This window comes from Cynoglossus semilaevis, chromosome 16 (genome assembly GCF_000523025.1).
Source record: "Cynoglossus semilaevis isolate Cse_v1.0 chromosome 16, Cse_v1.0, whole genome shotgun sequence".
Taxonomy (NCBI): Eukaryota; Metazoa; Chordata; class Actinopteri; order Pleuronectiformes; family Cynoglossidae; genus Cynoglossus; species Cynoglossus semilaevis.
In genome coordinates, this window is record NC_024322.1 from 14,432,602 (window position 1) to 14,445,182 (window position 12,581).

The window sequence follows — 12,581 nt, forward strand, 5'->3', positions numbered from 1 at the left end:
CCCCCCCCCCCCCTCCCCCTCTCCTCCTCCCACCTCTTTGACAGCCTCTTCCTAACAGAAAGCAGCAGACTGTGAAAAAGTGTCAGCGATGTTTGTGCGTTTCATCTCCTGTGTCTGCAGCAGGAGGACAGTGTAATTAACTGAACGACAAATCAAAGTGTGATATTAACAGTAACCAACCGACAGACTGCGTTACCGCCGTTTCACCACCGTGTGTCTTGTGTTCGTCTGAAATCCGTTGAAATCCTCTTTGGCGGCGTTAGTAAGAAATGTCGGAAAAGTCCACTTAACGGTCTGTCCCCTTGCAGACAGGGGGCGTCGTTGACCACCGTTAGGTTTAATTAGCAAATTAGTTTACGATTGTACGTCACGCGGAAGACGAATGTTATGTCTTTATGACATCTCGCCACCTGATTGGTTCAACTCATGTGATGATAAAAGAGGGCGAAGATTTAAATTTTTAAAAATGAGTGATATTTTTTTTCTTAATGGATTCATGATTGTTCAAAACACATTTTTGCTGCATTGCAAAAACGTATTTTTCCCACCACTAGGGGTGACGTCTGCTGCAGCCTAACTGTGTACTTTTGTATATATGGCAAATATACTTTATAGACAAGACATTCCTAATTGTGTGTGTGTGTGTCAGTGTGTGTGTCAGTGTCAGTGTCAGTGGCTGCAGCCGTCACTGTAATCCCACATCAGTCAGACGCTGCTGAGCCATGCATTGACATTCCAGACTGTCGGCTTCGGTGGCAAAAAATAGATATGTAAAAATGACAAGCCCCTGTTTTTTTTTCTGGGTTTTTTTTCTGGGATTTTTTTCCCACGTTTGTCTGAGCCACTGGGGAGTGAGAACAGAACGGTCTCTGGTCTGTGGCAGCTCAGATGAGATGGATTTAACAGGAGTGGAGAAAAGTGACATTTCACAGCTTAGTCAAATGAGACAGAAGACAAAAACATGAGAACAGGAGACTTTGTTTGTGAGCCTCAGCTGGTGTTCTCTCCCACAGGTGTGTGTGTGTGGGGGGGGGCTTTTTAAGCTGCTTACAAAGCACATTTTCAAGTACGGAAATGTGTGTTAACATTAGCGAAATATTCAAGAACATTTGACATGTTAAAATTACTTGTTTGTAATTTGTTGTATTTTTTTTCTGATAACAGAAAAGTAGTTTTCTGACTGAATTTTTCTATTTTTGTGATTTTTTTGTAATATTCAAATTAAATTAAATGATTTAAGTTCTTGAAACATTTTTTAAAAATATTTTTATCATGACAACAACATGAGGGGAAAAAAGTAAAAATCTCTAAATCCTTTAAATTGTTTAAAGTTTTTGAATTGTTATAGCTAATTGTGAAAATGTCTCTAATGTGAAGGTTTAATGGTATAAGTTATTTTAAAAATATATCGGGTTATATTTATACACAGGTGCCTCGATATGTTGACGACGTTGCCGTTTCTAAATCACCTTCAGTGACGTAGCTTCACATTTATACGGAGCGTTAAGACTTTCATGTCAGTCTCATGTCATGACTTTGTGAATCGCTCGCCTCGTAGAATATCGGCGTTGTTCCACCTGTGTAAACGTCAAAGGAAAGTCATGGCATACGTTAACGTCCGCCTTGACTGAATAAACAGAGCAGCCGGGGGAATCGATCTGTAGCCACGGAAGTCAACTGATGGATTGGAACCCTGGCCAGAGGTCGTAACTCTAATGGACGTTACACAGTATTAAATGACACCAGTGCGTTGCTGCAAAAGCTGCCACGAAGTTAAATACATAAAATAAACCTGAACAGACGTTGATGATATTCAAGGAAATTTTTTTTTTTTTTTATCAGCTGTTTATACATGAGACCAAAAACCGGTGTTGAATCGATGACACGTGTTATGTGAGAATCAATAAAGTCTTGATGTATGGCCCTGGTCATTGCACTGGGACTGTGGAGTACGACACATGTCACGGAATCATTCCTCCGTCTGCCTTCAACTACGATGATTTTTCTTGATAAATTCTCATAAAAGATTTTGTGCAAAGTTGTAACATTTATACCTGTGTTTGAGGAATCGTTAAGACTCCGATATCAACCAGATCAATCAACTGTGTAGACTGTCTTTCTTGCTCTACTATTGGTTGAAGAAAGCAGGGTGACTTCTGGCCATACATTTCTACACAGCCTTCCAACATCGCCCAGATCTACTGTATACCAAGTAGCTCACTGTTTCCCAAAGACTGGGTCGTGACCCTCAGGTGGGTCGCAAGAGTTATTTTTTGGGTCGCCTTTGACTTTTAAAATATCGGTCCTCAGTAAAAAGAAAGTTTGGGAAACACTGAAGTAGCTGATAGCAGCCTGTAGTAACTCATCACACTGCCCCCTGTTGGATTATTGAGGAAGTAGAAAGACTCTACGACTGCAGGAAATATCCAGAGATTATTTTCTTTTTGCTCCTTGGAGACGGGCTCACAGTGTTGGACTTTTCAGGCCGTTTATTGGTAGCTGCTGATTGATCGTTTTCCATTCACTCCCTTTTTAACCATATTTATGAGGAGAAAAGCTTCGGGGGTTGGTCGTCGTCCGACTTCTCCGCGGCGTAGCTGTGTACGAGCCACTGAAGGGCCACAAAAGGACTTGGAGGTAGTTCTTCTAGCGCTCTACTCCTGAGTACCTCACACTATGTTGTAATCACAACTTTTCATTGGTGACCAGAAGCCACAATCCTTAACGGCGCCGCTTGTTAATGCTTTTGTTTTTAGTAGTAAGTCAACTGTGACAAGAACCGGCAATAAAGGACTGCGATCAGAAACATTTGGGCTCGTTCTGTTGGATTTAGGCACCGGCACGTAGATGTAGCCGACGTTGTGTTTTCTACTTCAAATGCTTCAACATTTTCAACCGTTGAAGGAGGAAGAGAGTCGAGATGAAGGTGATTTAAATTTTCAAACGGCTCCTCTTAGACTCTGAGAGGAAATCTCATTAAAAATAAGGGAATAAAGTGGCGGATGGCTGACTTTATTCCCACACAGCCTTATTTTCCAGTCGTTGCTCATCTAATATTCATGAGAAATTAAAACTGTGTTGAAATAACACATTTACGTTCACCATCTTTTTTTCTTTTTTTTCATGTGAGTTGTGTCTGTTCCTGGCGATTGTTTGTTCTCCTTCCATCAAGTCAAAGAGCCGACATCCAGTCCCTGGGAGAGTACAGTCTCTTCATCCATCTCCCTAATACTTATTACTACCTCGTGCACACGTACCGCCACAGAAGTGCGTGTGTGTGTGTGTGTGTGTCCGTGCGTATTCGTGGGGGAGGCAACGGCGGAAGTTTTTCATCCATCACTGACACGGGCTCTTGGATTAAATAAAAATCTCTCAATCCCGGTGACAGTGAGAACACACACAGACGCCCACGGAGAGGGCATCATGTCGACAGGACCAGACGAACACAGTGGAGACGTGGGGATAGAGGGGGAGAGGGGGAGGGAGGAAAGTGGGGGAATTTAGAAAATACACAGTTTACTAATTCCCAGTCGTTACCAGTAGGGGAAAGGTTTACAGTCCTCGACCAAAGGTAGAAGATCTTTATGATTTGCCGACCTAACCTGGTGGTGCAGTGACAGAGTCCACCCCTAGGTGGCCGCCAGGTAACACATTCAAACTTTGGTAAATGAACAAAAAAGTTTGGGAAAACTTTAATAGATCGATTATCGATGACGAACGTTTCCACGTCGCCGATGTCAAAGGTCATCGAGGTTGATTCTAATAGTTAGTTTTTTAGGTCATGCAAAATTTAAATTAGGAGAAGCAGTTTTCTGGTGGATGGCGCTGTTGCTTTAGAGCAGTGGTTCCCAAAGTGAGGGGCCGGGGGGGCTTTTTGGCGAGAAGAGCTAATGAATAAAGAGGCTGGACAAAAGAGTGCAGTAGAAGGTTTGGGAACCACTGCCTTACATTGGAGAGGTCAGTGGTTCGTGACCCAGGTTATAAGAATTGGTCCTTTAGTGAATCGTTTTTGTCCTAACCCTGGTTTTGTGCCGTTTTATTTTTTTTATTTTTGGCTTTTTTTCAGTGTTAAGGACGATGATGAAGGAGACGCAGGTCTCTGAGTTTCAACCCCAGGTGGGAGGTGTGGGTTTGAAGCTGAAGTGTAGAATGATGTTGCTTTATTACAGTTTTGATGGAAGATCAGTTCTGGATGGTCCGGGGGGGGTAAATCAAGTGCAACATTCCAGAGCAATTATTGGTGGTGGGGATGAGTGTAACAGGGCAGGTACTGTCCAGGGTCAGAGACAGGATGATGGAATCTGTCTAAGAGGGGCCGGGTGCTGTGTGTATTATCTTTAATTAAGATTATAATAAGTCTCCAGGAGAGCAGTACACATCAGGTGTTAATAGAAAAAGTTTACACGTGTGTGTGTGTACGGTGTTTTACTGTTTGGAGAGCAGTACACATCAGCTGTTAATAGAAGAAGTTTACACATGTGTGTGTGTGTGTACGGTGTTTTACTGTTACAGCTTTATTTTCATGGAATTTCATGTAATGGCGACTCTGTCTCGTCTTCCCTCCAAAAAAAGGATGAGGATCTTAAAGTCGAAGAATTAGTTTGGATTTGTGTCAGATTAGAGTTGAAGTTAAGACTAGGTTTCATAGTTCTATTAGTTATGGTTAGGATTCGGGATATTTCAATACGATACTTTGATTGGTATCGGTCTGATATTGGTCAAAATTACAGGGTCGGATATCGAAAAAAAAAAAAAACATTCATATTCATATGATTTGATAACTAAGCCCAGATTCTTAACTTAACTTTGAGTGAATTTTAATGCCTCACTAAGGCATCAGATTGATGTTGGTCTTGGCAGATAATCCAATAGTATCACATATGGAAAAGTTGAATGAAGGCAGTCATACGGAGCTGGGTTCTGTGTGGTTTTTCTTCATGTATTTGTGAACAAAAACCAAAGTCAAAGCAATGATTCCACTCACAGTTCCACGTTGACTCCAGACCATTAAAGGCACTATCTTTTTTTTAGGAAGTGAAATAAGTAATTCCTTTATAGTTGGTCATAACACACTCATTTAACACAGAGGTCCATTTGACTTTTAAATTGTATTTAATTCCCCCCTTTTTTTTTTCTTTTTTTTTTTTAACAACCTTACCCCCAACCAATTGGCAGGAAGGTTAGGGATTGCTAAATGTTTAATTTCAATTCAGGACAAGTGAAGCAGGTTATGACACCGTAGTTAAAAGTGCAGTTCTCAATGGAGCTCCAGGTTTAACAGTTTTAATTAAAGGAGCTCACCTCTGGGCGACCGGCCAGTCAAATGACCGGCTCCCTTTCATGCCGGGGCGAGAGAGAGAGAGAGACGGCCTATGAGGTCCGGAGTCTCCGGCTGCGATCAATCAAGCCCATTTTTCACTTATGCAGGTTGAGGCCCAGCAGTTAGCGTGGCGTTCAGGTGAGGCTTCATTTATAGATTTCTACTTTGACGGAGATTTGCATATAGATTATTATTCAGTAGAAGATACAACAAGATAGAATTATTCATGTCTGCCCGCCGTTCCTAAGTGCAGCCTCGCTCAAAGGTCTAACGTTGTTTTCTCTCCTGTTTTCAGGGCAATTAAGAAAAATGTATTCCATTGTTTCGTAGACAGTTTTGAAGAAAGAAAAACCAGAGCTGAATTCACACGTTTTGGTGAATACAGAGCAGCGGTGTTGCCGCCACATGGCTGTCTGACATTATCACTTCACTGACAAGATGTGAACGACTTAAAGGTCTTCAGACCCTGGTGTGAGTGCTGTTTAGTCGGGGCTTTGGGCAGCGACGTGCTCCCATCACGGTGGAGGAGTTTCCCCTTTGGGGACGAATCACTCTGACTTATCAGCGTCTCTGTCTCCGTCTCTGTCTCTGTCTCAAGTCTCCATTTATCTGCACTTCAGTGTGTTTACGTATATGTAGAGATTTAGTCGCTTCTCTTCATAAACACGCGCACAGACAAAAGTAGTCATGTGACCATCGTCATGATTCTTTCTTCTTCGGAAAATCAAATCTCCATATTGAATCTCCATAGAGGATATTTATCCAGATCATTTTCTTCCCTCCTAAAATAAAATCTAAACATAGCAAAGTCATGCGTTCTACGTTTATTTAATATATACAAATGTAAATGAAAAGTTATATATGAATTTTAAAAAAACATCACAGTACTATAAATGACTTTTGTATCAATCATCGTTGTCCCTTTCGCTCGTCTAACACTAACTCTGCACATCACGCTGTTAAAAGTGAAAAAAGAGACCTCTAGTGGCTCGCACTTGTCGGCGTATTGAACCCGAACCGCCACCAAATAACCAGACTGGGGGGGGGGCATATATTTTTAAGGTCTGATTCTTTAGTCAAATATAAACATATAGCTGTTAAAAGTGAAAAAAGAGACCTCTAGTGGCTCGCACTTGTCGGCGTATTGAACCCGAACCACCACCAAATAACCAGACTGGGGGGGGCATATATTTATAAGGTCTGATTCTATAGTCAAATCAGTATTATAATATAAAGTATAATATTTATATCAGTTTATTTGACTCTACACTAACATTACAATATACACACAGTGTGTGGGTGCATGTGTGTGTGTCTCTGTCCAGTCCTCACACACACACACACACTTCTGTTCTGTATAGTAAAAGTCACTCAGTCATGATTTGCGACTGACTGGAGTTTCACTGGCTTGCTTGGCCGGTCTTCAGCATCTGTCGCAGGAACATAAAGTTTAATTCCGATACTTAATATCACTAACTTTTTATCGCAGCACAATATGTTGTCCTAAACTAAACTGGAATTAATTGTCAGTGACTAAAAATGTTTATTTCTGTTGCTGCAGGAATACCCCGATCCTGGAAAAAAAAAAAAAAAAAACCAAACCCCGGTCCATGTTTATCACCAGGCTGATGAAATCATTTTTTTTAATCTGGTTCAGCTTGAAGGCGACAGTGCAGCTGTGCGATGTTCCTCTCAGAGAAACCTTATTTTTATCACAATTATCACATTGTTTCAGGTTCAAACAGAGCAGCGTCGGCTGCATTTTTAAATAGTTTCGTCTCCAGGGTGGAAACGTCCAACATTATCTTTTAATCCGACGTTGTGTCATCTCGTATAACATCACTTCATTTAGTTAATTACACACGCTGTTTTACTAACCAGGTTTAAGAGAACGGGTTTGAGCCCAAAGTTACCGAGGAAGACAAACCTTCAGACCAAGATTCGACTCGGTCGTCAGAAGAGATTTGATGGGTATTTTCTAGGGATGTCCGATATTACCTTTATGCCGATATCCGATATGCCGATATTGTCCAAACACTTAATTTCCGATTCCGATATCCGATACATGCAGTCGTTTACCCCCAAAACTGAGGTAAACGTCTTAGGATCAGCAAATTTGCCAAAACCCAGGGATTATGGTATTGGATTTTCATTTCAACGATCTTACCGATATTACATGATTATGCTAATATTAATTATGCCGATAATATCAGCCTACCGAAATTATCGGACATCCCTAGTATTTTCATGAGCGCCTTAGAGTTAAAGGTAACTTGACATTCTAATTTAACAGGTTCATCTCGTCCATCCTGTGCCTTATATTTCCTACAAAAACACATAATCCAAAAAAAGTTTCCTGGCTGTGTTTCCTTTGATTTCGAGTGTGTCGTGTATTTAGAACTCGCCGCGAGAACTCGCCGACTGAGCGACTGAAGTTTCAGGTCAAATACATTTATTCAGCATGCAGATTAGCGGAAAACAGCGTGAACGCCTGTTGACAGTGACGTTGACAGTGTGTTTACTGGTGATGCTTTTAAACGCAGTGATGCGTGCGAGGCGTGTGATGGGCAATATCACATCTCATCAAAATCAATTTGCCCGGCGGTAATGCTTCGAGTTGCACCTCACGGGTAGAGCAGATTAAAGGCTGTCATCTTTGCATGATTGAATTAGAACGTGTTATTAAAAACATAATGACTATGTGAAAGCAAACATTAGACTTTGATTACTACTCCCATCAAGAGGTAATGTTTAGCTAAGTGCAAAACAGCTCGGTAAAGTGTGTGAGCTGTTGTGTCGGTGAATTAACCAGCTTCACAGACAACACGCTGTTTTGGCCTGATAACGGGCTGCTGGTTACACACCAAGACAGCTTCTGTGTAGAACAGATTAGGATGAGCGATGGATTATTATGAGGGCTGTCAAAATTACCGCTTTAATTAATTAATTAATTTGTGTAATTCATCACATTAAAACGTCTTACGCTCGGGTTTTAACGCATGGAGAGAGATCACAGACAATCCCACCTTCTATCCACATGGCGTTGCTCTAATACACAGTTAATACATGTAATTTGTACACACTGTCAGGAAAAAAAAAACGTTCTGGTTTCATCAAAGCATCTGGAGCTTGAAAAAAAAAATTCAAAATATTTGAACTCTGACAGTGTTTGCCAGGCCACGTTAGAAAGCCTGATGGGCCTTATCTGGTCCACGGGCCTTAGTTTGCCCAGGTCTGCTGTAGACCAGTTGACTGACCAAATTGAACTCGAATTTATTTGGCTCTATTATACAGTATTTTATACCAGTGTACTTGTATTATCTATTTTGTTCTCTTCTATTCTACGCTATTTTATCAGAGTTGATTCTCCTCTGTTCTATTTTGCTCTTTTCTACACTATTGTACTTTACTTTACTTTATTCCATTCTACAACAGTTTCTCTAATTATTCAACACTTCTATTCTTCTCTATTCACCCTTTTTTTCAGTTGCAGTCTAACATTAAAAAAACTAATTTTATGTAGCGTACTGTACGACCCTGTTGGCCAGCAGTGGTTACACAGGTAGATATAAATTCCATAGTGTAGATATAACAGAAACACACACACAGCGGCAGCCAGAGCAGCGTACGGAGCCACGAGCGCTGCATTTTAAGCAGCTTGAAGTGAGAGCCATTTTCCACAGGTCAGTCTTGGGTGGTTTTTAAAGTCGGCCATGAAGCCTGTACCCACTCTAATAAAACCAGAGAGCAGCGCGGGAGCAGGGGGCTAAAACCGCCATTAACTTCTCTCACTTCAACACGGGTGCAGGTTACTCACGACCCTGTGAAAGAGCCACGCTCTACTGATCATGTGACCTGGGGGACGCTGAGCTGATAAAGAGGCAGCAGCAGTCGGACATTATTCAAGGAGTCGTACCCAGAGAGTGGACTTGAAGGCACAAATAAGAAAGACATTCCTGTCCTGTTTCCTATTGTTCATGTGAAATATTGTAGTGAACAATTTTTTTTTAAAACGTTCCAGAAACTAGAAGAACATTTGACACCAGTCCTAAGGTGCAGCAAAATAAGTTTTGTTTTTTCCTCACTTTGCAAAAGGACATTTTGACTTTGTTAGACCTTGTTATCAAAAACAAGCTGCAATCCCTGTTAAGACTTATAAACGTGTTAATACTGAGGGGGAAAAGACAAGAAATGTTATAATCTGCAGACAGGTCTCCGTGTCAAATAAATTACAAAGAAAAAGGTTTAAAGAAAAATATATTTTTAAAACCAAAAAGAGTTCCATGGTGGGCAACTGGACGGAGGTTTATTGAAGACGTTTTACCTCTCATCCTCCCTGACCAATGTAATATTTTTATTTTAATGACTTGTATTGAATTTAATTAAAAAAAAACTCAAAGCGTATGCTGATGATACTTTTTAGGGCATTAGAAATATAAAGGGTTTGTTTCATTAAACTGTGTCGTTTCACTTGTGTGGTGAGGAGAGCAGAAAAAGAAACATGCCTCCAGTACATAATGGTCCTGTTGTAACAATGTGGAGGAAAGAATTCCATTTTGCCTTCACACACCATTTGATTCCGTCCTCTGATCACTTGGAGTATTAAATTCTGCCGTGTACCATTAGTGGGATATTATTGATCTTATCGTAATGTACCTTTTTCTTTTTCCCATTTTCTTTCCTTCTCTACTCGTTAACCAAACTTTCTTCTGTCTTTTCCCTCTAGTGGGACGCCATCACCGAGATGGACGAGCACAACCGGCCCATCCACACGTTCCAGGTCTGCAATGTGATGGAACCCAACCAGAACAACTGGCTGCGTTCCAACTGGATCTCTCGACAGGCGGCTCAAAAGATCTATGTGGAGCTTCGCTTTACTCTGCGGGACTGCAACTCCATACCCTGGGTGTCTGGCACCTGCAAGGAGACTTTCAATCTTTTCTACCACGAGACGGACGAGGCCCACGGTGTCAAGTTCAAGCCCGTGCAGTACACAAAGGTTGACACCATCGCCGCCGACGAGAGCTTCACTCAGATGGATCTCGGAGATCGCATCCTCAAGCTCAACACCGAGGTGCGCGAGGTCGGACCGATGACCAGGAAAGGCTTCTACCTGGCGTTCCAAGACATCGGCGCCTGCATCGCCTTGGTTTCCGTGAGGGTTTACTATAAAAAATGTCCGTTTACGCTGAGGAACTTGGCTTCGTTTCCCGACACGGTGCCTCGCGTGGACTCCTCTTCGCTGGTGGAGGTGAGGGGTGCGTGTATCGACCACGCTGAGGAAAGAGACACTCCGAAACTCTTCTGTGGAGCTGATGGTGATTGGTTGGTTCCCCTGGGAAGATGTGTCTGCAGTGTTGGATATGAAGAGACCGACGGCACCTGTAGTGGTGAGTAGACGAATTCCTTTTCTTTGCCGGGAAATCTTTAAAAGTCTCGTCTTGACTAGTTGATCTTGTCTCGGTCCAGCTGGAGGACTGACTTCGTTTACTGGTTTAGCAGTTATTTACTTTGATCAACCTCTGGTTTACTGTGGTATTTATTTAAAACTGCACTTTTATGTTACACGTTCCAGGGTATTTATTTCCTCTGTTAGTTTGTTTTTAGAAAACGACTCCCAAACAACACTAAATCTATTTGATTTGACGTCTTCAGACTTCTTTAAAAGATGATACATTTTATGTTTTTTATCTTCTTTTATTAAATCCTTCACTTTCCTCTGAATGTTACCTTAATTGACTCGCAAAGATAAAATAGCATTATAAGGCAATGATTTCAGGGAACAACAAAAAAAAATCTTTCTCCTTCAGTTTAGCGTAAGCACTGATGAATGGACCAGTCAGTTGGTAAGAAATGTGGATAAACGGTTGATAAAGTAACTGCGGGGCTGTATTTCAATCCATTTCAGGCTGTGGCTGCAGCTTATATTTCAGCGACTGTCGGGTTTCTATCTGCTCCTGCTGAGCTCTCATACATCTTTCTGCTTTATTTTTTTAATTCCTGCCTCTCATCGTCAATCTCTGGTGCCTAAATCATGTAATTGTTTGATGATGATTCTCCATGTGATGGAATGGCTGTGGCTGTGGCTCTGGATGATGTGGCTCCGTTTAAAGCATATTGGTGTGAAGTCATTCTATACTGTTCTGGTTTTTCTACTTTTAGTCATAATGAAAACATCAGTCTAAGTTGAACTACTTTTTTTTGTTACAACATCTAAATTTACTAACAAATACCTGGGTGGACTATTTTGAGCTTTTTTTATATATATAAAAATTATAGTAAAGTCTGACCACACGTAGTTAGTATTGATTAGACATTTAAATGCTGGAGAATTTTCATATTATGATGTAGAAACAAAGGTCTTGAAAAGTAACATTTTGAATGTGAGCTGTTGTTTAGTTAGCTGCGAACTGGGACATTATTAGCGCAGCAAAAAAAAAAAAAAAAAAAAAGGTTTTCTGAGCAACCTAACTAATTGTTGACCAAGTTGACCGCCGGGTCACGTTCTTCTCTGACTGGTCATTTTCTGTCATGTTGAGCTGTAATTTCAAACCTACATTTTCCACTAAATCATTTGTTGTTGGTCCTGATGTCTGTTCTTTGCACATTTAGCTGCAATTTCAAACCTTAATTTTCCACTAGATCATTCGTTGTTGGTCCTGATGTCTGTTCTTTGCTGATGATGTTCTTTGTTATTTTGATGCACTCCTTCCTACCATTTAACCTGGTTAGAAGTTTATATATAAATATATATTTTTATTCCTCGCTCAGAGAACACGTTCCCTTCTTCAGAGTCTTTGTAGTGTTTCTGCGACTCTTCACCATCAAGGCCAGTTTCCTTCCAACAGTTGATTGCGATTCATATTGTGACACAGGTCAGCGAGGGCTCCACGCTGCAGTCACAGCTGCAGCACAATCAACACGTCCAGGTTACGGCTGCAGCTGTAAATGGAGCCAGACCATTGGCTGAATTCTTGTCTCTTGTAAAGTCGCTAATTGTCCTGTAACGACGGAAGCTGGTGATTTTCTTCTGCGGTAAAGTGGGTTTTTTTTCAGATGTACGACATTTCTGGGCAGAAACAGATACACAGATGTGTACTTCAGTATAGAACAGAATGTAATAGATCAGTAGCAGCCAGAGAATTTAGAAGCATTAAAACAAACTGTCCGTCAGTTAGTCAACATTTTAAACCAGGGGTCTCAACCGCCGGGCAGCAGGCCGGAAGTAAGCAGCCCTGATTCGGCCCACAGCTAGATGGCC

At 41.3% G+C, this 12,581-nt stretch overlaps 1 protein-coding gene across 2 annotated transcripts in view; it reads left to right on the forward strand.

The window, feature by feature from the left end:
- The first annotated feature begins 9,769 nt into the window (after window positions 1-9,769).
- LOC103392284 (ephrin type-A receptor 6) overlaps window positions 9,770-12,581 on the forward strand; it is a 101,390-nt gene continuing 98,578 nt past the window's right edge. Inside the window, exon 1 of one of the 2 annotated variants that reach the window (XM_025063659.1) lies at window positions 9,770-10,710. In XM_025063659.1, coding sequence (XP_024919427.1) covers window positions 10,065-10,710 — 646 coding nt within the window. In that variant the 5' untranslated portion in view covers window positions 9,770-10,064. The remainder of the gene's footprint in view (window positions 10,711-12,581) is intronic. The other variant, XM_025063660.1, reaches the window with a different exon arrangement.